Source organism: Rhineura floridana, chromosome 11 (assembly GCF_030035675.1).
Source record: "Rhineura floridana isolate rRhiFlo1 chromosome 11, rRhiFlo1.hap2, whole genome shotgun sequence".
NCBI classification, from domain to species: domain Eukaryota; kingdom Metazoa; phylum Chordata; class Lepidosauria; order Squamata; family Rhineuridae; genus Rhineura; species Rhineura floridana.
The window spans coordinates 4631374-4656887 of NC_084490.1; the positions used below are offsets into that span (position 1 = coordinate 4631374).

The 25514-nt window shown below is 46.9% G+C and overlaps 2 protein-coding genes across 2 annotated transcripts in view; both read left to right on the forward strand.

The window, feature by feature from the left end:
- Nucleotides 1-12400, forward strand: part of LOC133366813 (uncharacterized) — a 35087-nt gene extending 22687 nt beyond the window's left edge. The window contains exons 10-13 of the mRNA XM_061590319.1: nt 2286-2333; nt 4552-4580; nt 11054-11208; nt 11304-12400. Of these exons, the coding sequence (XP_061446303.1) occupies nt 2286-2333; nt 4552-4580; nt 11054-11208; nt 11304-11378 (307 nt within the window). The 3' untranslated portion in view covers nt 11379-12400. The remainder of the gene's footprint in view (nt 1-2285; nt 2334-4551; nt 4581-11053; nt 11209-11303) is intronic.
- An 853-nt stretch (nt 12401-13253) lies between these two features.
- Nucleotides 13254-24345, forward strand: CIDEB (cell death inducing DFFA like effector b). Its single transcript, XM_061588986.1, has 5 exons — nt 13254-13429; nt 14784-14928; nt 17963-18112; nt 20087-20277; nt 24081-24345. Exons 1-5 carry the CDS (start codon nt 13260-13262, stop codon nt 24217-24219), a joined length of 795 nt encoding a protein of 264 aa, XP_061444970.1. The 5' UTR covers nt 13254-13259; the 3' UTR covers nt 24220-24345.
- The last annotated feature ends 1169 nt before the right edge of the window (nt 24346-25514 follow it).

Sequence of the window (25514 nt, forward strand, 5' to 3'; positions counted from 1 at the left end):
TGTCCTCTGCAACTGTGAAAGCCCTGTCTGATATTGCTGCTGCCAATCCCAGTGGAACTTTCCTAGTGTAAATATTAACAGACATGTGGCGGAGCAGAAATTCAACTGGTGAAGCAGTCTCATTACTTAAGCTGCTTCATACCAAGCTTCGGGGAAGGGCCATAGCTCAGCGCTAGAGCATCTGCCTTGCAGGCAGAAGGTCCTATGTCTGATCCCCAGCATCTCCAGACAGGGCTGGGAGAGACCATGCCTGAAACCCTGGGATAGGCCACTGCCAGGAGACAGTACTGAGCCAGATGGACCACTGGGTCTGACTCACTATAAGGCAATTTCCTGTGTTCCTTCCCTTGTTCGTATTCCAAGTAAAAGTTAAAGTCATCTAGGCTGCTATTATCTACGTTGACTGACATGGGATCTCCAGGACTTCCAGTCTTGTCCCATTTGGATCTCTTTATCTGGAGATGCCAGGAATTGAACCTGGGAGCTTTGGCCTGCAAAGCGCATGTGCTGCCACTAATCCATGGCCCATCCCCTAATGTATTTGCTTTTAGAAAAGGCAATGCATGCCATGCTTAACACGCTACAGCTAAATACACACCACAAGATTATTATTATTATTATAAATTTATTTATACCCCGCCTTTCGGCCAAAGGCCCTCAAGGCAGCTTACAAAGAAAAATAAATAATAATAATAATAAAATTTAATTTTTGTGTCGCCTATCTGGCCGAAGCCACTCTAGGCGACGTACAAACTAAAATTCAGTAAAATACAATACAATACAGATAAAATACAATGAAGTCATTAATCACAGCAGTATGAGATCAGTTAGGGCAATCAATAGATAATAAGTATCCCAAAAAAGTTAGCCCTCCCCAGAAATCCTAAAGGCCTGTCCAAAGAGCCAAGTTTTTAAGGCCCAGCGGAATGTATCCAGGGAAGCGGCATGGCGAAGATCGAATGGGAGGGAGTTCCAGAGAGTGGGGGCCACCACTGAAAATGCCCTCTCTCTAGTCCCTACCAACCTAGCTGTTTTCGTTGGTGGGACTGAGAGAAGGCCCTGTGTGGCTGATCTGGTTGGGCGGCTTAATTTGTGGTACTGGAGGCGCTCCTTCAGGTAAACTGGGCCGAGACCATATAGGGATTTAAAGGTTAATACCAACACCTTGAATTGGGCCCGGAAAACAACTGGAAGCCAGTGTAGGTGAAACAATACTGGCGTGATGTGATCACGGTGGCGGCTGTTTGTAAGCAACCGCGCCGCCGCATTCTGCACCAGTTGCAGTTTCCGGACCGTTTTCAAGGGTAACCCCATGTAGAGCGCATTGCAGTAGTCTAATCGAGAGGTGACCAGGGCGTGTACCACCAGTGGGAGCTGATGAATAGGGAGGTAGGGTTGCAGCCTCCGTATGAGATGTAATTGGTACCAAGCTGCCCGGCTCACTGCCGAAATCTGAGCCTCCATGGACAGCCTGGAATCAAGAACCACCCCGAGGCTGCGGACCTGACAAAGAAAAATAAAATGTAAATGTATGGCTCTCAAGTCGATTCTGACTTATGGCGACCCTATGAATAGGGTTTTCATGAGGCTGAGAGGCAGTGACTGGCCCAAGGTCACACAGTGAGCTTCATGGCTGTGTGGGGATTCGAACCCTGGTCTCCCACGTCGTAGTCCAACACCTTAAACACTACACCACACTGGCTCTCACAAGTATAAAAATACATCAATAAAAGCAATACAATTTACAAAAATTAAACTAAGTAACAAATAACATTATAAAGAAATAACAAGTCCGGGAAAGAAACTCAGAATAAATTACATACATCCACCACTGCCCTGCTTTGGGACTGAGATGGGTACAGGTTTCCCCGGGCATGACATCTTCAGCCGGGCGGGAGAAATAGGAACAGAGGCAAACATAGCACCCCGTCCATATATTTAAAGCACGTGGCTTCCCCCAAAGTAGGTTTTGAGGCTGATGCAAATTGTAGCTCTGTGAGATATAAACAACAATTCCGATGATTCTTGGGGGGGGAAGTCGTATGCTTTCAATGTATTGTGCATTCGCAGTCATAGAATCGTAGAGTTGGAAGGGGGCTATAAGGCCATCAAGTCCATCCCCCTGCTCAGTGCAGGAATCCAAATCAAAGCATTCCCGACAGATGGCTGTCCAGCTGCCTCTTGAATACCTCCAGTCTGTATGCCGTTCTGTTCTGTTTGCCCCCTTTTTTTTCTTCTGCCAATTTTTCTGTGTTTAATTGCATCCTCCCAAAATTTCTTTCCAGGACCTACTGGGAAACGCTGGCGTTGCAACAGTCCCTGAGGAGCAAACGGTAGGAAGGAACTGGGAGTGCCTCTCCCTAGGATCCCTCTTTTGTGTTCCATCGCCCCCGGGGAAAGGATAGAGAGGGTATTGTTATTAGCCTCATTGCAACTATCAGCACACTTGGCTTGCAAGCCAAGCACTTTCCCAACATCAGTGGCGTAGTGGAGGGGTAGCACAGTGTGATGTTCCTGTAGTAATGTATATATGGTAAGTGCTGTTTGTATAGAAGATATGTGGTAAGTGGAATGAAAGAGGAGGGGGGAGTAAATGAGCAGTAGAATGCTGGATGATTGGCTGAGTGTTTGGATGGCTGAGAGTATAAATGGAAGGATGACAGTTGAATCTGGGTGGACGTGAGTGGGTTGTTTTGGTGGAGTTTGGAGGTGGGTGTGAGTTAGTGTATGTCAGGAGAGTGTGGAAAAAGAGGGAGGTGGAGTTCGGATTAGTAATAAGTCAAATATCACAGTAATAGATGAAACCATAAGCTTGTAGATCATTATCAAAGTTATCTTGTTATTAATGTTATTTAATAAATACTATTTTGGTTTACCGAAGGCCTAATCCTTGGCTGGGGTTTCACAGACCAGAAGGGAGGGTAAGGTAATAACCAAGACTGAAGGGAAACAGTAACAAATGGTGGCAGCGGTGAAGAGGAGAAGATAACATTATAAGTATCCAGAGCAACCCCGAGTTATGAGTTATCTGCATTGATACAAGGGGGTTGGGAACAGCATAGGCACGCAGTCACGAATGTAACCGGATAGAGAGACTCAGGCAAGGTCTCTGGGAACATTGGTTGTAGAATGTGACTGGTAGTGCTGCCTAGCAGGGGGATCTATTGAGATCTGTGCTAGAGCGGAGAGAGAAACCATAAAAAAGGACAGTCCGGACTGGTGGAGTCCCTGGTGGTGCCTAGTGAAAGGCAGTAGCCACGAGCAGGTAGGAACCTGACAGGGAGAGCCAGGGAAGGGCGTCACACACAGCTCCAAGGCTTTTTGTTCAGAGCAGGAGCAATTATGTCATCTGCCGGAGCGCCAGGGAAATTGATGGATTCCTCCTTGCTCTGGCAAGTGCTAAGAAGTGATAACGAGGCTTTCAAGTTTCTTTGTGGCAGATTAACCGGCATAGACTAAGTCAGAGAGTGAGGAAAATAATCAAGCACAGGCTGGATATTTCTGTCCTTTTCTTGGACGGGCTTTGTACTTCAGGCTAGCAGTTTAAATGGTATCACTTCTTTCTAAGGTTGTTTTCATGTCTAGTTAAAAGATAAAGGTTGCATTTCAGGTGACAGTATCTTTTCTTAAAGCTTGGTAGGTTTTACAAGTTGAACCTTTGCAGTGAGAAGTAAGCGCCACAGAAACTGCACAGGGCAGCAATCATGCTGATCCTAAAAAAAAAAGGATATTAAGTTGTGTACTCTGTGTCTGCACACGTGTATACATACCTTCACACAGCTGCCTGCAGTCTCGGACCCTCTTGGGAGTGTGACTGTGAGGCTTGTTTTGATGAGATCCTATTCTCTACTGAAGTATTTATCAGCTGGCCTCTGCTCAAAATGGATACAGGCATGTTCCCCTAAATGTCTCTCCTTCCCCCTCACTTCCTCCCACAGCACATAGCTGAATTATTGAATTTGCTCCCACAAGGTGTAGCAATGGCCATCAACGTGGATGGCTTTGAAAGGTGTTTGGACAGATTCGTGGAGGGAAGGGCTGCCAACAGCTGCTAGACAATGGCTGTGTCGGAGTCCACATGCCTCTGGATACAGATCACAAGTGGGGAGAGCGCTGTTGCCCTCAACTCCTGTTTATGGGCTTCTTGTTGGGGCATCTGGCTGGCCACTGTCAGAACAGGAGGCTGGATTGAATGGGCCTTTGGTCTGATCCAGCTGCAAGGCCCTTCTTATATTCCGATTTTGAATGGGTTGCCACCTTTTACACTAGGGCTGCTCCTCTGCTTGTGGCAGAAGTCTTAACTCAGAGAAATTAAGCAGATTTTCCCATAACTTACCTCTTTGCCAGTGTAACTCACGACAAAGCTGCCCCTGCTAAAATTTCCATGCCAGGCTGCTCCTGAAGGCAAGGGAGCAGGGCCAGTTTTTAAAAGTCGGCAGCCCCTTGGCAGCCCTCCACCCCTGTAGCCCACACCCCTTCCAGATTCCCTCCACCTTCTGCCCCTCACCCCCTGCATCCACCCCCTGCTGATACCATCATTCTGTCTTTCAGGTGTCCAGACCCCGTTGGAGTCGCTATAAGTAAGTAAGACATGAAACTGTCCTTTTCCCGCTTGCAGCTCCACTTCTTTTTTTTCCCAGCAAGGTCCCTGTGTCTTAAGATCCATGTGGCAATCATACGTTCAAGTGGTGAAGCATTTCCCATTACTCCTTCTCCATGTTGTGTGTGTGTGTGTGTGTGTGTGTGTGTGTGGAAGCACCTGTTAAGAACATAAGAACATAAGAAGAGCCTGCTGGATCAGGCCAGTGGCCCATCTAGTCCAGCATCCTGTTCTCACAGTGGCCAACCAGGTGCCTGGGGGAAGCCCGCAAGCAGGACCCGAGTGCAAGAACACTCTCCCCTCCTGAGGCTTCCGGCAACTGGTTTTCAGAAGCATGCTGCCTCTGACTAGGGTGGCAGAGCACAGCCATCATGGCTAGTAGCCATTGATAGCCCTGTCCTCCATGAATTTGTCTAATCTTCTTTTAAAGCCGTCCAAGCTGGTGGCCATTACTGCATCTTGTGGGAGCAAATTCCATAGTTTGACTATGCGCTGAGTAAAGAAGTACTTCCTTTTGTCTGTCCTGAATCTTCCAACATTCAGCTTCTTTGAATGTCCACGAGTTCTAGTATTATGAGAGAGGGAGAAGAACTTTTCTCTATCCACTTTCTCAATGCCATACATAATTTTATACACTTCTATCATGTCTCCTCTGACCCGCCTTTTCTCTAAACTAAAAAGCCCCAAATGCTGCAACCTTTCCTCGTAAGGGAGTCGCTCCATCCCCTTGATCATTCTGGTTGCCCTCTTCTGAACCTTTTCCAACTCTATAATATCCTTTTTGAGATGAGGCGACCAGAACTGTACACAGTATTCCAAATGCGGCCGCACCATAGATTTATACAACGGCATTATGATATCGGCTGTTTTATTTTCAATACCTTTCCTAATTATTGCTAGCATGGAATTTGCCTTTTTCACAGCTGCCGCACACTGGGTCGACATTTTCATCGTGCTGTCCACTACAACCCCGAGGTCTCTCTCCTGGTCGGTCACCGCCAGTTCAGACCCCATGAGCGTATATGTGAAATTCAGATTTTTTGCTCCAATATGCATAATTTTACACTTGTTTATATTGAATTGTATTTGCCATTTTTCCGCCCATTCACTCAGTTTGGAGAGGTCTTTTTGGAGCTCTTCGCAATCCCTTTTTGTTTTAACAACCCTGAACAATTTAGTGTCGTCGGCAAACTTGGCCACTTCACTGCTCACTCCTAATTCTAGGTCATTAATGAACAAGTTGAAAAGTACAGGTCCCAATACCGATCCTTGAGGGACTCCACTTTCTACAGCCCTCCATTGGGAGAACTGTCCGTTTATTCCTACTCTCTGCTTTCTGCTTCTTAACCAATTCCTTATCCACAAGAGGACCTCTCCTCTTATTCCATGACTGCTAAGCTTCCTCAGAAGCCTTTGGTGAGGTACCTTGTCAAACGCTTTTTGAAAGTCTAAGTACACTATGTCCACTGGATCACCTCTATCTATATGCTTGTTGACACTCTCAAAGAATTCTAATAGGTTACTGAGACAGGACTTTCCCTTGCAGAAGCCATGCTGGCTCTGCTTCAGCAAGGCTTGTTCTTCTATGTGCTTAGTTAATCTAGCTTTAATCATACTTTCTACCAGTTTTCCAGGGACAGAAGTTAAGCTAACTGGCCTGTAATTTCCGGGATCCCCTCTGGATCCCTTTTTGAAGATTGGCGTTACATTTGCCACTTTCCAGTCCTCAGGCACGGAGGAGGACCCGAGGGACAAGTTACATATTTTAGTTAGCAGATCAGCAATTTCACCTTTGAGTTCTTTGAGAACTCTCAGGTGGATGCCATCCGGGCCCGGTGATTTGTCAGTTTTTATATTGTCCATTAAGCTTAGAACTTCCTCTCTCGTTACCACTATTTGTCTCAGTTCCTCAGAATCCCTTCCTGCAAATGTTAGTTCAGGTTCAGGGATCTGCCCTATATCTTCCACTGTGAAGACAGATGCAAAGAATTCATTTAGCTTCTCTGCAATCTCCTTATCGTTCTTTAGTACACCTTTGACTCCCTTATCATCCAAGGGTCGAATTGTCTCCCTAGATGGTCTCCTGCTTTGAATGTATTTATAGAATTTTTTGTTGTTGGTTTTTATGTTCTTAGCAATGTGCTCCTCAAATTCTTTTTTAGCATCCCTTATTGTCTTCTTGCATTTCTTTTGCCAGAGTTTGTGTTCTTTTTTATTTTCTTCATTCGGACAAGACTTCCATTTTCTGAAGGAAGACTTTTTGCCTCTAAGAGCTTCCTTGACTTTGCTCGTTAACCATGCTGGCATCTTCTTGGCCCTGGCGGTACCTTTTCTGATCTGCGGTATGCACTCCAGTTGAGCTTCTAATATAGTGTTTTTAAACAACTTCCAAGCATTTTTGAGTGATGTGACCCTCTGGACTTTGTTTTTCAGCTTTCTTTTTACCAATCCCCTCATTTTTGTGAAGTTTCCTCTTTTGAAGTCAAATGTGACCGTGTTGGATTTTCTTGGCAATTGGCCAGTTACATGTATGTTTAATTTAATAGCACTGTGGTCACTGCTCCCAATTGGTTCAACAACACTTACATCTCGCACCAGGTCCCGGTCCCCACTGAGGATTAAGTCCAGGGTTGCCATCCCTCTGGTCGGTTCCATGACCAACTGGTCTAGGGAATAGTCATTTAGAATATCTAGAAACTTTGCTTCTTTGTCATGAGTGGAACACATATGCAGCCAGTCTATGTCCAGGTAGTTGAAGTCACCCATTACTACCACATTTCCTAGTTTGGATGCTTCCTCAATTTCATATCTCATCTCCAGGTCTCCCTGAGCATTTTGATCAGGGGGACGATAGATCGTTTCCAGTATTAAGTCCCTCCTGGGGCATGGTATCACCACCCACAACGATTCTGTGGAGGAGTCTGCCTCTTTTGGGGTTTCGAGCTTGCTGGATTCAATGCCTTCTTTCAGATATAGAGCGACTCCGCCACCAATACGCCCTTCCCTGTCCTTCCGATATAGTTTATATCCAGGGATAACCGTATCCCACTGGTTTTCTCCATTCCACCAGGTCTCCGTTATGCTCACTATATCAATGCTCTCCTCTAAGACCAAGCACTCCAGTTCTCCCATCTTGGTTCGCAGGCTCCTAGCATTAGCGTACAGGCACTTGTAAGCAGTGTCTCTCTTCAAGTGTCTTTGGCACTTGTGGTTTGGCCTGTGGTAATTTTGCTCTTCTGAATTTATATCCTGTGCCCCTGCTCTCACAATGCCTACTTCTAGGCCTACCCCTTTTAAAATTTCATCATTTCTTTGGTTTTTATCCCAGGGGGGAGGTTTATTCCGAACCGGACCTTTCTCAGCTCCTGTCGGGTTTCCCCCCTCAGTCAGTTTAAAAGCTGCTCTGCCACCTTTTTAATTTTAAGTGCCAGCAGTCTGGTTCCATTCTGGTTCAAGTGGAGCCCGTCCCTTTTGTACAGGCCCGGCTTGTCCCAAAATGTTCCCCAGTGCCTAACAAATCCAAACCCTTCCACCCGACACCATCGTCTCATCCACGCATTGAGACTGCGAAGCTGGGCCTGTCTGGCTGGTCCTGCGCGTGGAACCGGTAGCATTTCAGAGAAAGCCACCTTGGAGGTCCTGGCTTTCAGCATCCTACCTAGCAACCTAAATTTTGCTTCCAGGACCTCATGGCTGCATTTCCCCATGTCGTTGGTGCCAACGTGCACCACGACAGCTGACTCCTTCCCAGCACTGTCTACCAAACTATCTAAACGACGGGCAATATCCGCAACCTTCGCACCAGGCAGGCAAAACACCTTGCGGTCTACACACCCATCACACACCCCACTGTCTATGTTCCTAATGATCGAATCACCCACTACAAGGATCCCTCCAGCCCCTGGAGATATATCCTCGGCATGAGAGGATAGCTGTTCATCCCCCAAGGAATGGGTCCCTTCTAAGGGATCGTTTCCCTGTTCCTCAGCTGGATGCTCTCCTTCCCCGAGACCATCCCATCGTTGTCCATGATAGCAGGAGAGCTATCATCGTTGGAGTGGGACACAGCTATAACGTCCTTGAAGGCCTCCTCCACACACCTCTCTGCCTCTCTCAGCTTTTCCAGGTCCGCCACCTTGGCCTCAAGGAAATGAAGTCGTTCCCGGAGAGCCAGGAGCTCATTGCACCGAGAGCATACCCACGACTTCTGTCCAACAGGCAGATAGTCGTACATGCTGCAGGCGGTGCAAAACACTGGAAAGCCCCCACACCCCTGCTGGCTTCTTACCTGCATAGTTTTGTTTAAGGTTTATTACGTCAATGGGTTGGAGACTGCGGTTTAGTTGAGGTCAGGGAACAGACAGGCAGAGTGGGGGACCCTGGCCTCCTCGCCCTGCTGCCGAACTCACTCTGCTGCTTAACTCGCCTTGACGCTTCGTCAGCTGGGGCTCCAGCTGGGGCAGTTGAACTACTGCCTCTCAGGCAGGCAACTATTGAAGTAAAAAGTGGCAACCCTGCCACTATGCCTGTGCCAAGCACATGCCATGCGCATTGCTGCGGCACCAGAAATCCGGGCCGTAGCTCAATGGAAGCAGTGGAGGCTAGCCCATTAGAGCAGATGGGACACTGCCCCACCAACCACAGGCTGCCCTCGGCCAGCCGCCTGCCGCCTTACAAGCAATCCAGGGGTGGCATGACCTGTCAGCTCCCACCTCCTTATTTGTCTCAGCGCTGCCCTTGTAGAACTCAGGAGGCAGGAGGAGGGGGACAAAACGAGAATGAGTTGGCTGTGCTTGTCACTGGCTCTCTGGCGCCACCTACTGTCAGGCTCCCAGCCTTCCACCTTGCCAGTAGTTTTATACCTGCCCAGGGTTGGTGAAAGCCTACTCTCGTATAGAACTGGGCTCCTCTTAGGCGAGGGATGGGCGAGGTGTATTAGATGGCCCAGTGGGTCTGGGCATGAGCCCATTAGAGCTTCAGAGATGGGGAGAGTATCTTACGCATGTGTGCTTGGCCGCAGTCCTTTAGATGTGGGTTGTAATATAGCTGAGCAGGAGTGATTGGCTGACGGAAATAAGGCATGAGGGAATGAATGATTGTTGTGGTTGTGTGGAATGGATGGTGGGTGGCTGCATGTTGGTTGGAATTTTACACTATACTGCCTTGCAGTGCTCTCTGACTTTATATTCATATCGTGTTCATGAATATTGTTCATGAATTTGCTTTTTTTATGTCAATAAATTACATGGCTTTTATTGTACTTCTATATAATTTATCCATTGTAAACCACTTCAAGAACTTTTGATAGTAACAGCGGGGGAGCCAGGGGGTGGGGGCTGGCTGAGGAGGACCCTGTGGACAGTTCCGTGGCATCCACTCCCCATTCAGGAGCCACCGGCCTGGCTAAGCGTCGGCTCTGTTGGCAGCTGCACACAGGAGCTGGCAGAGAAGAGCTGACTCCCATGAACAGGCCTACCGGGGAGTAAGTTGTCCCAGTAGGCCGCCGTGGGAATATTTTAACTGCGCCGGCCTATTAGCTTGTAGAATTTTCATAGGAATTGGGATCCACCCCCTTGCCATGCCCCTGGAACACTCCATTTTTGGGGTTACCACCAGTTCTCCATCCACTGAGCTGCCCATCCCTGGTGGACCCCCGGCAGTGCCGGCAAGGTCCTGGCGGTGCCACAGCTCAGCCAGATGGGGGACTTCTGCTGGTGAAGTTCAGCAGCGCTGGGAGCCTACCAGCTCAGCTGGGGTCCACCACATCCACCTCCCCCCAGCCCGGCACAAATAGGACTTGGATTGCACCCTAAGCAATCTATAAATGGAATTATTATTGTTGCGCACACCCCAGTGTCTGAGCAGAGAGAGACTTCCAGGGCTTACCCAGGATTTGGTTTCCTCGGAATGAAGGTCAGTAGAGACGTCGCTGTTTTTAGGATATATAGTTTTATTTACACATATATACAACCTGAGCATAAGATGGAAGGGCTCTCAGCATGAACACTCCAACAGATCTTGCTTCTCCACTAGGTTTCTAGGGGAGTCCCCAAAGAAATAGCTTGGGATTCAGCACAGAGAGCAGTCAAGCTTCTGTGTCTGTTCCCATCTCCAGATCAGACTAAAACACAAAAGCTACCTCCTGTCCCCAGCCAGGGGAGGGGAGGCAACCTCCTGAAAAAGCATCACAGGCCAGCGTTTCCTATGGCTCTTGACCAAGTCTTTCGACATATAAATGGCGTACTTGACAGACTTGGCCAGACCCATTACCATAACAAAGGAACTAGTTTGACCAGTTCATTAGTAGCCACTTGAAAAATTCACCTTTGCTTTGTAAAAAGGAGCTCCATCTACCGGCCAAACAAAGATTTGCAGTGAAAAGAAAGTCCCATTGGGTTAAAAGATGAAAGGAAATAACGCCAATGATGTTAATCATCTTTGTTTTATGGTTAGACCTCGAAGAAAGGAACAAGCCTGACTGGTTGCAGCCAAGGAGTGAAGACTGGGGCAGCCTACCTAAAACCAAAAGCCCCATGTCAAAGCTCAGGCATCCATCAAAAGAAAAGAGAGAGGAAGAAACTGATTCTGGAGCCGAATTCGAATTCTCCGTGAGTTTCAAATCCACACTGCACGCACAAGCTTGGTGGGTTTCTCAGCCTTTTATCCAACCGCTCTTTCCTTGCATTTATTTATTTATTTCCAGGAAATTGATCCAACATACACGCTTCTTGGCTTCCCCTGCTCCACGTTCTTCTTGGAAAAAAACGACGAGGAATAATTATATAGCGAACCTGTCGCGTAGCCTCCTTGCCCTTCTGTATCTTCACACCCATGCTGGGACAGGACCCCGTCACCAGACATCCCTCCGGAGCGGATTATGAACACCAAAGCAGCAACAGACCTCACCACGAAACAGAATGTGACACGCTGTTTGAGGAGCCAATCAGGATGGGAGGCAGACAAGACAGGCAGAAGAAAGGACTTCTTCCCACAATGCATAGTTAAACTGCAGGATTTGCTCCCACAAGAAGCAGTGATGGCCACCAATTGGATAGCTGTGAAAAAAGGATTAGAAGAATTCATGAGGATAAGGCTACGAATGGCTACTAACCCTGATGGATGTGTTCTACCTCTGCTGTCAGAATACCAGTTGCAGGAAACTACTCACGTCCTGCTTGCCGGCTTCCCATTGGGGCATCTGGTTGGCCACTGTGAGAACAAGACGCAGGACTAGGGGGGCCTCTGGCTCTTATGTTCTTATGAGAGTGGGCCTGTGGAGATGTGGGCCATGGAGGCCTGGTCCACTGGGAAAGGCCTCTTGCACAAGCTTACAATGAATGGGAACTCTTAGAGGCCCAGTCCTCAGGTGTCCTTCTGCACAAGCTCCATTGAAATGAATGAGAGTGGGGCATGCACACGCAGTTCTACTGGGTGAGGAAAATTTCCATGCAGGTTGCAATCTCAAGTTACAAGATCTCAATGAGGAGATTCCCCGGCTCTCTCCTATTCCCTCATTACTGACAAAGGACTTCCACTTCCACCACCTGTTCATTCCTATAAGGTTTGTCCAGGAGAACTTTCTACTGGATTGTGTCCCAATTTCATTAGTGGATGGGGTGTGAAGGAATGCCATTTCTGCCTCCATATCAAAATGCCTTGGCTTATTGGTCCTGATTGGATGGGGTACAAGGAACATAGTCAGGGCTGGGGTTGCCACGGAATTTCTTAGCTGCCCTTCACCATAAGGTCTCAGGCCAGGTTACAACAATATAAAAATAAAATATTAAAATTAGCATGCAGTAGGGTTGCCAGGTTCCTGGCGTGAGACTGATCTTGTATCTTTAGAAGAGAAAGTCAGCCCAGTGCAGGTGTTCTTGCAACCCTGTAATGGGAAAAACCACAAGGTGGAATTCTCCCTCCCCCCTGCACAACTTTTAAAGATACAAAAGACCTCTTGGAGGCTGTACCTGGCAACCAGGAGGTCTTCTGTACCTTTAAAAGTTGTGCAGAGGGAAGGGAGAATTCCACCTTGTGGTTTTTCCCATTACAAGGTTGTAAGAACACCTGCACTTGGCTGACTTTCTCTTCTCCTAAAGATACAGGATCAGTCTCAGGCCAGGAACCTGGCAACCCTAGCATGCAGTGACTGAGAAAAAAGATTGTCTCCTCCGTGGTGGCCCCCTTGACCATCTAATGCCCTCCCAACCTTTTTCTGCTTTTCCAAACACTTCTGTCCTTCCTGCAGGCTTTTAATCTGTGCTCTTAATTGATCATTAACTTGTATCATTCTGCTCCTGTGCTTTTAATTGAATTGTGATGATGTTGTTAATCATCTGTTGTGATGATGCTTTTAATACTTACCTTAAAATGTGCTGTCATTCAGTGATATTTACCCCCATAGCTGTTCTGACAATTGTTTTTATAGAAAAGTGGCTTTTAATATAAGTACAATGTCAATAAAATAAAATCCGCTTCTGCTTCTTGATCCCTCCTGATACCTAAGCAAGTGTGCTGTCAGTTCGTGAAATCATATCAGTGATGAGCTGGACAGTTCAGCTGTGGCAACCCCAAAGTTACTCAGAGCATTATCTGGCCCTGCCTCCAGTCGTTCACCTTGGAGTTTGCCCCATCTCTTCCCCCCCCCCGCAACTTCTTGCGCATGAGCCGTACAGTCCAGAGTCCAGGTAGACAAAACAATCCAGATTTCCCCTTTACAACTGAGCTACAGGAGGAGAAAAGCAAGAAGGCTTCTTCACTACAGAACCCCACCACTCCTTCCTTTGACGCCATGGAGTACGTAAATGCCCTGGTGCCATCAACATTGTTAAAGTGAGTATTTAGGGGGGCAGTGGAAGGGGGGCAGGTCACTGGGGTCTGGCTGGAGGCTTCTGGGTTACCTGCTGGGCCTGCCTATCCTCATTTTCCCTCTTCCTGGCAGTCCTTTGGCAAAAAGTGTATACTTTATTCTGCCTTGAGGACCTCACTCCTTCTAACAGCAAACTCCGCTGGTGAGTGCGGATAGAATTGTAGACAATAAAGGGCTACTGAGAAAAAAGTGGGGGGCTAATGACGTGTTTGAGGAGCCCCAAGGTTTACAGAAGTACAAAAAAGTTAGGGTGAGAACCTACGATGGCAAAACTCTCCAAAAATAGTGTTTGGTGAAGACTGAGCAGGGTCAGTCGCCCCAAAACAGAGAGGGGTGAAATACTAGGGGGGGGGAGAGATGTAATGGAATATTCAAGAAAAAGGTATGGCTGGCTGGCTGGCAACCTTAACATGAAGCACTCTACACTACCACATTTTGCCTCAGCTCCCACAAACACTCAACTGAAAAAGGAATTCCAAGTTTGACTTCGCAACACATTTATCTTATGTTGAGGCCAAGAAATACGAATATTTCATTTTATTGAAAGGGCCAACGGTTCTGTGGACTAGCACATCCTTACAATCCGCCAGCCCCAATTCCATCAGCGACTCCTCTGTCCCCCTCCTCCTGGAAGGAAATGCCTGGGGGAACATGGACTGTGACATCAACTACCAGGGACCAGAGGAGACTGGGATAAACATCTCCATGCAGACCTAATAAATGGCCTCTTTTTGTGGAGTTTAATTGCCAGCCACCTAACTGTGACTAAAAAGCAAAGTATATATGCAGTAAAGCATAGGTAGGATACACGGGGAGGGGGGACAGACCAGGGAGGAGGTTGCAGGTGTATTGTGCAACACGCCATTGACAGTAACTGCATTATACTGGACCGTCCACACATCATGCCACTTTATTAGCCGTTCTGCCATGCTTCCCCTATTACCTCCGTCTGGAGGGACACTCTTGTGCTGTAGCAGGACAGCAACAAAAACCTGGAATGTTTGCTTTATGAAAAGTTAAAACTTTTCTACAGGAAGTTGCTGGACATGCACTGATTGGAAATGAAGCCGTATACCTGCCCCAAACGTGTTGTTGGCATTAACTATTGGAAGCAGGATTGTGTCTCACTGCCCCAGTACAAGCATGAGCACAAATAATCATGAATGCATAAAATAAAAGGACACCTGCAGGGGCCTAGAGCAAAAGATCATTTTTTCGATGGAGACGGTGGCCTTTTCCCAGGACACTTTGCACATGCTTAGATAGGTGCTATGTGGCACCCAGCTCAGGACCAACTGGACAATTTCTGTGCTGCAGATCGGTATCAAGTGCGGGCTCAGAACTCACTCGGCGGGTCTGGGCTCCAAGCCCCCCAATCCAGCGGCCCTTCCGGGTCTGTGACCACAAGCGCGACGTCCGCAAGGGGCTGATGGCAGGGACCTTGAAGGAGCTGCTAGTCAAGGTGAGCGCCCTTCCCCCTGTCAGTTTGCCAAACTCCTGTTTTGTGGCCCTTGGCAGTGGTGGCTGGTGTTCATTGGGCAGAAAGGCAGGGAGTCCAACAGCAGGGGGAGCTACAGCCAATAACAGCCAGAGCCAACGCCAAGCCGCTCTAGTTTTGTCCTCCGCCTCTCCTCCTCCTGCCTGCCAAGTTCTACAAGGGCAACACTGAAATTAAGGAGGAGGAAGTGGACAGACAGTAGTACCCCCTGGTCCAGTAAGAAGGCAGGCAGGTGCAGTCTGGCTGGGAGTAAACTGAAGTTGGTAGGGCACAGCCACATTTGTCCTAATGCAAGGGCCTTCACTGGTGCTTGGATACATCACTCTGCTCAGCCTCAGTTTTCTCATCTGCACAACAGCAATGGTGGCCTGCCTCTTTTGTGAAGGGGAGCGCGTCCATTGAGATTGCAAGCGCTTTGCAAATTAGGGGGTGGAGTGTATGCCACATGTTACCAGCAAGACTATCCCTGTGCCAGTGAATGCACAGAGTCGAGGGTTCTTGCTTTCTCCCTTCCTCCGTGTCTATACAGAGTCCTTGTATGTCAAACGTTAGGTCACCTAAGCTCACAGGTTATCAACAGCAATCATCTAGTGTAGGTGGAGGATAGAGGAGACCCCACTCAAGAATTCTTGAGTCTTGGGAAGTACCAGAAATTTTCTATTGGGAGTCAGACTTCAGACAGCAGAACAGTCTTAATAATTATATGCTGTTTATTCATATCTTGCACACTACAACTAATAAAATGCATTCTAAGTGGCCTTAACCATCACTGCAGAAACAGAAAAACTAATATATATCAGCATAACAGAAATTGCTGGCTATCTCTTTAACATCAAAGTATAAAACTTTGAGGGCACATCTTAATTAAAACAAGTAACAATAGTTGGAGGACTGAGCTAAACTCTAAGTCACATCACAGAGCCAAAATACAAAGGACATAGGAATACAAGGACAACATGATACATCACCCATCAGATGTCATGGACGGAGTAGATGGATGGTTCTCCTGCTTTCTTTGACACCCCCCACATCCTAGCGGAGCTGGGGGGGCCTGAGTGCTATGCAACCTGGCTTTTTATCCACTTTCTTTTCTATGGGAAGTCATGTTCCCATGGTCTTATCTGCTTTTTGCTACTTCTAATCAGGCTGTCATCAGAGTCTTTCTTTCTCAGCTAGTCAGCTTAAGTTCACCATGTATGGATTTCCTGTTCCTTCATATTGACAGTTCACATAGCACACTGGTTGTCTGCCCAGATCTATTATCTTGTACCGTACGCAGTGTCTTTGCTTTGCCTATTCAAGTTGTTTCTCAGGAAAATTACAGCTTTAGTCAGGAGCCATTATCTGTTATCCTCCCATTACACATAGTTCCCCAGAAGGGCAGAAAATGGCACCGCAGCCATTTCCTGAGTGCCTCGGCTTTCATTGTATATAAAAGCAAGTTTCTAGCCCTTAGGATCCAAGGTTACACTGGTTATTATAGGAACTGTAGTCCAGCAACATCTGGGGACCCAAGGTTAGGAAAGGCTGCTTTAAAGCAGAGATTGGAACACATGGCCCTCTGGCTTTTGATGGGCTCCAGCTGCCATCAGCCCTCATCCAGCATGGCCAGCCGTCGGGTGATGGGAGTTGAAGTCCAGCAATATCTGGAGGGCCACAAATTCCATGTCCCTGCTTTAAAATATGTGGCGAGCGTATACTAAAATTAGAAAGACTGGGGGGACAGCTGGACATGATTTCTAGTCATCAAGGGTCGGGCTCCCTACCCTGCCCCCAAGCTAAATCAGAAATATGGAAATCAATAAAAATGGCAGAAAAGGTTATACACTGAGAGTAGTTCACACAAGAACTCAGACATCTGATTTTCCTAACCTGGTTAAAAGCCATTGATAGGCCAATGCTTTATAAGAACATAAGAGCCGACTGCTGGATCAGGCCAGTGGTCCATCAAGTCCACCATCCTGTTCTTACAGCTGCCAGTCAGAAGCCCCTTTGAGAAGCCCCCCAGTGGGACTTCAGTGCAACAGTGCTCTCGTCACCTGGGATTCCCTGAAACCCATATTCAGAGGCATACAGTATTTTATTTATTTATTTATTACATTTATACCCCACCTTTCTTTTCATGACTTACATATGGTTCCCAGGCAGTCTCCTATCCAGGCACTGACCAGACCTGACCCTGCTTAGCTTCAGCAGGTGCTGGCCTCATGTGCTAGCCTTATCCCCTGTGAATCTGAACTCATCCAATCCCCTTTGAAAGCCATGTGGCCAAAACCAGATGCTGGGGGACCGTGGTGGGCGAACACCATCTCCCACCAGCCCCAGCCACCATGGCCAATGGTCAAGGATGGTGGGGCTGTCGTCCAGCAACATCTGGACAGCCACAGATTCCCCACCCTTGCTCCAAAGAAAGAATTAGTATGTACATTCGCTCCATTTAGAGAGGCTGCAGCATTGAGCTTTTCAGGCCAAAACAGAGAGAGAGAGAGATTGACTTGGAGCTCAATTGTAAGGGGGGGAACTTAGCAGATGCACATCCTTGATGATAAATTATCAGTAATGCAGGCACATGCTTGACATAAAAGTCAATTTTGCCCTCTCACACTTTCTCTTTTTTTCCCAGTCTTAAGATCAGTTCTCATTTCCACATCATTTGTAGATTTTTTTTAAGTTCCCATGAAAATTCAGCAGCGTTTTAGTGCAAATTTTTCCTAATATAAACACATTTTGGTATGGCATTTTGCCTCATATAAATGTTTTTGCAATGCAATTTTCCCAAACAGAATGCATTTTTGTATATTATTTTCACTAATATATGCACATCTTACCTTGATGTATGCATTTTTGTACATATTCCTTGGTTGGACGATTGCATTGTAAAATTCAGGGAAGTGTGAATTTTGAAGGGATTGCTGTGTTCTGGTTCTCAAACAGGTAGATTCGCCTTTAAATGCGATCTGAATAGAATTTCTCGTCAATCTGCATTTTTGCTATCCAGGCGAAGGAGACGCTCCTGATTTCTGGAATCATTTCCTTGGTGCTGGAGGAAGACGGCACCCTTGTGGAGACGGAGGAGTTCTTTCAGGTCCTGGACGACAACACGGCCCTGATGGTGCTACAGAAGGGGCAGAAGTGGAGCCATGGCAAGGTGAGCGGACAGCGGGGCAACCCAGCCAGAGCTTGGAAAAGTTACCGGCTCAATGTAGCAATCCAAATTAAAGCATCCCTGACAGGTGGCTGTCCAGCTGCCTCTTGCATGCCTCCAGTGTCAGACAGCCCACCACCTCCCTAGGTCATTGGTTCCATTGTCGCATGGCTCTAACAGTTAGGCGTTTTTCCTTATGTTCATTTGAAATCTGGCTTCCTGCAAACTGGAGCCCATTATTCCGTTTCCTGCACTCTAGGATGATTGAGAAGAGATCACGGCCCTCCTCTGTGTAACCACTTCTCATGTACTTGAAGAGTGCTATCCTATCTCCCCTCAGTCTTCTCTTCTCCAGGCTAAACATGCCCAGTCCTTTCACTCTCTCCTCATAGGGCTTTGTTTCCAGTCCCCTGATGATTCTTGGTATGCTGGCACTGTATAAACAGACTTGTGTGATTCAGGGGCTATCATGCAGCTCAACTGGAGGAATATTGCAGGTGTGACTGAAGCAGCCCATTTTGGCAGTGAATAAACCACTACTACAACGTCAGCCACCTTTGTCTTCTCCCTACCCCACCATCCCTACTGAGGGTCAGTCCTGCCATTAGACAGACAGCCGTTTCAAGTGGCAGATGCTGATAGGTGAGGAGCAGGCAGAGGGGCCTGTGTGCCACGTGACCTGCCCTGCAGCCCCTCAGCTTTGGAGGAAGGGCTGTGGCTCACTATAGCAGAGCATGTGCTTTGCATTGGAGAAGATCTCAGGGTCAGTCCCCTACTTTTTTTTTTCCAACAAGCCTTTTAAGTTGAGAGCTATATCAGTCTGTGTCTGTGTCAGAATTGCTTAATATGTTTTTTAATAACGTTTTTAACCTTTTTAAAAGGTTTTTTAAATGTTTTTAATGCTGTTTTGTCTTAATGTATTTTAAGATTTGTTTTTATGATGTTTTAAAGTGTTTTTAGTGCTTTTGTTTTGCCGCCCTGGGCTCCTGCTGGGAGGAAGGGCAGGATACAAAATAAATAAATAAATAAATCTCCAAACAGGAACAGGAGAGGATCCTGCCTGAAACCCTAGACAGCAGCTGCCCGTCAGTGCAGTAAAAATGCTGTCCCACTGCCAAAAGGTTGCAGCATTTGGGACTTTTTAGTTTAGAGAAAAGGTAAGAGGTGACATGGTAGAAGTGTACAAAATTGTGCATGGCATGGAGAAAGTGGACAGAGAAAAGTTTTTGTCCCCCTCGCATAACACAGACTCGCGGACATCCAATGAATCAAAATGATGGAAAATTCAGTGCATAGTTAGGCTGTGGAATTTGCTCCCACAGGGGGCAGTGACGGCCACCAACTTGGATGGCTTTGAAAGAGGATTAGACAAATTCATGGAGGCTTATAAGGCTATCAGTGGCTGCTAGCCATAGTGGCTGTGCTCTGCCTCCATGGTCAGAGGCAGCATGCCTTTGAATACCAGTTGCTGGAAACTGCAGGATGAGAGTGCTCTTGCGCTCAGGTCCCGTTTGCGGACTTCCCATGGGCAACTGGTTGGCCGCTGTGAGAACAGGATGCTGGACCCCAAATGCTGCAATCTTTCCTCATAGGGGAGTGCTCCATCCCCTTGATCATTTTGTCACTGTAGAGGCAAGATCTGAACTGGGACTGACTTCCCAAAACATAGCTCAGCACTCTCCCAACGACTACAACAGGGGTAGCCAACATGGAGCCCTCCAGATGTTGTGGGGCTCCAACTCCCATCAGCCCAGGCCAGCATGGTCAACGGTCAGGGATGAGGGGAGTTAAAAGCAGCTTCCTAAAACTTCGCTCTCCTTGCTTCTGTGCAGTCACCCAACTGTCCTCTGCATCGTCTCTGAACAGTACCCACCTTACCACTGCCACTTACGCTAAACACAAATCAGGGACCACCTCGAATTAGAGATCCTGCACAACCCCAACCTCTCTCTCTCTCTCTCTCTTTCCCCCCTACAGGGCAGCTGTCGGTCATACGCACTCAGCCAGGAGAAGCCCCGGAACAGCCGGGACATTGCCCGCATCACTTTCGACGTCTACAAGCTCAACCCCCGCGACCTCTTTGGCAGCCTTAACATCTCAGCGACTTTCTACGGGCTGTACTCCATGAGCTGCGACTTCAAGTGCCTGGGACCCAAGAAGGTGCTAAGGTGAACTGGGAGCACAGCCTTCCCTGCATTTCCCAGGATAATAGGCCCAATTATACATGGCAGGGCTGGAGAACCCTTGCAAAGTCAGAACGCTGAGCCTTCCAGATGTTGTTGGGCTCTGCCTCCCATCAGTCCCCAGCCAACAGGGTCAATGGCTAGGGATGATGGTGGCTGGAGTCCAACAGTCTCCACAGCGGTTCATAGCTTCCCTACCCCATTATTTGTTTGTGTGTTTGTTTAAATTTATATCCCGCCCCTCATCCCAGAAGGAAACCAGGGCAGTAAACAAAAACACTAAAAACACTCTTTCAAACATATTAAAACAAGACTTTCAAGCATATTAAAACAAGCCTTCTAAGTAGAGACCTTATCCCAATCTGCGTGTGTTGGAATTGCTTTTTAATATGTTTTTAAAGCTTTCTTCAAAATGATGTTTTTAAAGCCTTTTTCCCCAAAAAAGATATTTTTAAAGATGTTTTGTTTTAATATGTTTTTAAGGATGTAATGTATTTTAAAAGTCTGTTTTTATGATGTTTTAGAGTGTTTTTAGTACTTTCGTTTGCCGCCCTGGGTTCCTAATGGGAGGAAGGGCGGGATATAAATCTAATAAATAAATAAAACATATGATAAACATATTAAAACAAAGCATCTTTAAAAACATCTTTTTTAAAAAAGCTTTCAAAACATATAAAAAAGCAATTCCAACACAGATGCAGACTGGGATGAGGTCTCTACTAAAAAGGCTTGCTGAAAGAGGTAGGTTTTCAGTAGACACATAGATGGGGGGGTTGACCATTATGCAGCTTGGGACCCCTGTACCTAAAGCACCAACTTTCCCCCATACAAACCTGCCTAGACCCTGGAAATCGTAATCAGAGCCCCTTCTCTGAGGGCAGAGTGTAGCAACTAGAGAATCGGCCTTCTTTTGGGGTACCCCCCCCCTCGTTGTTGATGGGATGCTCTCCCCTGGAAGGCCCGCCTGCCCCCTTCCTTGTCATCATTTCAGCATCAGGCAGGTGTTTTTGTTTTCCCGGGCATTTGGGCAGCACCAATGATATAATATTGTATTTTTAACTGTTTCTAATAAGTTTATTCTTGTATTTTTAAAAACTTGGTTGTAAATCACATCATGACATTTTTTTAAAGCAGGAAGTGATACATAAACGTAATAAACCTAGGTTAGGGATAAGGTACCTTTGGCCCTCTAGATCAGTGGTTCTCAACCTGGGGGCCGGGACCCCCATGGGGGCCGCAATGTAATCCAGAGGGGGCCGTGAACAGTAAATAAATGAATTATTTATTATTATTTTTTAAAGAAGTCTTCACTCCCTTGACACTGTCTGCTTCCCACTGCGGCTGCAGACGACACCTCCCCCTTGCTCCAAACGAGAGGGGAGGCCTTTTCCTGAAGTGCCAGAGCGTCTTTCAGGCACACTAAGGGCAGGCATCTGCCTATAAAATACATGGCAGATGCCAAAGGAGGCTGAGGGTGGAGCTACCAGGGAGAAGAGGGGACTACTATCACTGATTCCCGTCTCCTTGCACTGCCGCTACTGGCAACGCTCTTACTTAGAATGAGAGGAGAGGGCTTTTTGTGAAGCAAAAAGAAGCAAGCCTGCAAAGAAAGGCTGCTTTCCCCCTTCCTTCCTGGCAGCCAGCCTGTCTCCCTGGGGGGAGGGGGTCATGAATTTTTTTCAGCTTATAAAGGGGGTCCTGTGCTCATAAAGGTTGGGAACCACTGCTCTAGATGTTGATGGAGTCCAACTCCTACCGCCTCTGCTCATTGGCCACTCCAGCTTGTGCTGATGGGGGTTATGGCCCCAGTTTTCCCATCCCCGGATTAGCTCAACGCTACCTGGCCCAATCAACACTCCCACTCATATGTCTTTCCTCTCCCCACATCCCTGCTGAGATAGGTTTCCACCGTTGTGCATAATGCTTCAAAAGAAGACGTGCCTCTTGCCCTACCTGCCAGCAGAAGTGCAAGTTGTGGGGAGACAGGGCGGGGCCTTATGGGTTTCCCACCCTGACTAGGACACTCCCTCCAACAGGGGGCTGCTCTAGCCCCTCCTAGTTAAGCGTCAACAACTGGGGAAGGCAAGGCATTTTTAAGTAATAGTTGTGTGTCGAAATGGACAGCCGGTCCTAATTTTTGGACACCCAGTGGACACAAATGGACACATAAAATGTAATCAGTGAGCCAACGAATTCATATAGGAAGCCACTGAAACGCTGACTAGAGGTATGACATTTTTGTGAAATTGAACAGAAACAGGAGAACATGGGGGCACATTGCACAATTCTTAGGGTTTTTAGAAACCACCAGGTTTTTCTGAAAAACCTCTTAACAAATCTCTCTCCCTGTACTCTGTGATGTCTGGTCCTCTGTATGGTCATTCTTTTTGTTTTCTTCCTTTAAAGAATTCTGCTACAGCAGGGTGTGGATCATAAGCAGCAATTTTTAATTTTAATTTGCCTTTTAATTCATGTATTTACTAGTGGATGGGCAAGCCAGTAAAAATTTTTGCTAGGCTAGTAACTTGTGCAAATGTATTGGCAAGGCTGCATTTACTCTCCCATACACACACATCCTTTTTTTGTTTGTTTGAATCTCTTTCACCTCAGTCAAAAAAACGGGGCTTGTACATGGTAGAGATGCTTCTGCGTGCAAGCCATATGAATGAAAAAATGGACACCCAGCAACAATTTCATTAAAAATGCCCCGGGTAAAGGCCATTCGCATCAGAGACACCTGCAGCATTGGGCAGTAGTTCTCCCACCCCACCACTCCAGTCTGTACAGCTGACAATGGGTTGGGCCTTGGCTTCGCTGCCAATCTTTACTCTGATATTGTATGCTCTGGATGGACGGTTTAAATGTTTTGGTTTTATTTGGCTTAACTTTTTTTAAAAAATTGTGCTTGTTATACACTGTTTTGTGGATCTTTTGAACAGGAAAAAAGCAGTTTATAAAATGATTTTTATTGTATTTATAAAAAGTGTTTATATCCCATCGTCTCACAATCTATCATGGATACACACAGCAATATAAAAACATTAAAAGCAGCACAGATCATTCATTAAAGTGATCAGCTACTTAAGAAAACGTTAAACAACTGCAGAGGCCTATCAGCACAAAAAAAGTCTTGAAGAGACCCCTGAAAGGCAAAAGGGAAGGTGCCTGAGCCAGTGTGGCGTAGTGGTTAGAGAGTTGGACTGGGACCTTGGAGATCAGGATACAAATGCAGCTCCCTGGGTGACCTTGGGCCAGTTTTTCTCTCGCTCAGCCTAACCTACCTCATAGGGTTGTTGCTGCCTTGAGTTCTTTGGAGGAAAGGTAGGATATAAAAGTAGTAGTAAATAAATCTCTGCTGGAAGAGTGTTCCACTAAATGCCCAGCTTCTAGTGGAGGCCTCTGTAACACAGGGAACAACTAGCAGCACTCCTTGCGATCATCTCAATAATCAAGCTGGGATACCATGGCTGAAGTGGTCCTTCAGGTATCCTGGACCCAAGTAGCTCAGGGCTTTGTATATCAACATAACAGAGCTTTGAACTGTATATAGTAGGGCTGCACTCATACGGTGGGTTACGTTCTGGACCCCCGCCGAAAAGCGAAAACCGCCAAAAAGCGGAACTCATTGAATAGAATGGCGCACAACGCCCGAAAACCACCGTATGAGTGGGGCTTTAGTCTAATTGCGTCTGAGACCGCCGCATTAGCAAAGCAACGTAAAGCGGGGTCCTACTGTAATGATAATATTAAAAAAACACTAATGAACTCTTCTCTTTCCTTCCCCTAAGGGAGATATTGCGGGTGACATCCACCATCATGCAAGGCATTGGTCACATTCTGCTGGGCACCTCCCACTACATCCGCCGCCTCCTGGAGGGGGGCGAGAACTGGCACCTCCATGCCCGAGTGCACAGCTATGAAGACTGAAAAGCTCTCCTCCTCCCTCTCCTTCAAGCAAGTTCCTTCCCAGCACCTCCTCCTTCCAGTGCCAAAGAAGTCTTAGGCCTATAGTTTGATTTGGGACATTAATTAAAACGGTATTTAAAACAAAAATACAGGGGACCTTGAACCAGCTGTTGCTTTGGTCTTGAAGCACTAAGGGCACCAAGGAGTTTGACATGGAGGTGGTATGGGGCAAACTGTGGCAGGTTCAGCTAGCTTCAGACACTGAGGCCACAAGATAAAGCAGGGATGGGAAATCTGTGGTCCTCCAGCTACTGCGGAACTTCAACTCCCATCATCCTTGGCCACTGGCCATAGCGGATGATGCTGTGGTCTTCCAGCTGTTCTTGGACTACAGGTTCCCAGTCCCTGCTAGAGTAGTTGCCAACATACCAAGTCAGGCCATGGATGGATCTAACTGTGCACTATTTGCTCTGACTGGCAGCAGTCAAAGGCCTTTGAACTAAGTACTCTATCAATTTCAATACATATATATATTTGTTACACCTAAGCCTGGCAAAGACCATACTAACTGAACAAATGATAGGGCAATTTCTTTAATTAACTAGACATTAACATACTAACAGTGATTTTGGCTCGGAGAGTTGAGGCAGCGATATCAACAGCAGTACACTCAGATCAAGTGGGTTTTATACAGCATAGACAGAGAGCTGATCATTTAAGATTGGTTATCCATTTGATGGCCTTAAATGGCCACAGAATGGATCCAGCTGCACCTGTCTCCTTGGATTGGCAACCAAGATGATCAAGGGGATGGAGTGACTCCCCTGTAAGGAAACGTTGCAGCATCTGAGGCTTTTTAATTTAGAGAAAAGGTGAGTAAGAGGTGACATGAGAAGTTTATAAAATAGATAGAAGTTTTTCTCCCTCATAACTCGTGGACACTAGGGCTGTGGAGTCAGAAGCAATTTTGGGTGGAGTTGGAGTCGGTAGAAATGTACCGACTCCGACTTCAAATTAAAAACTATTATAACAATATATGGTAACGGGGCTGTGGAGTTGGAGTCAAATGCAATTTTGGGTGGAGCCGGAGTCAGACAGTAGAAAAATAGAGGAGTCGGAGTCGAAGGTTTGGCGTACCGACTCCACAGCCCTGGTGGACACCCAGTGAAGCTGAATGTTGGAAGATTCAGGACAGAAAAAAGAAAATACTTCTTCACATAGCACATAGTTAAGCTATGGAACTCACTCCCAGAGGGGGCAGTAATAGCCACCAACTCAGATGGCTTTAAAAGGAGATTATACAAGTTCATGGAGAA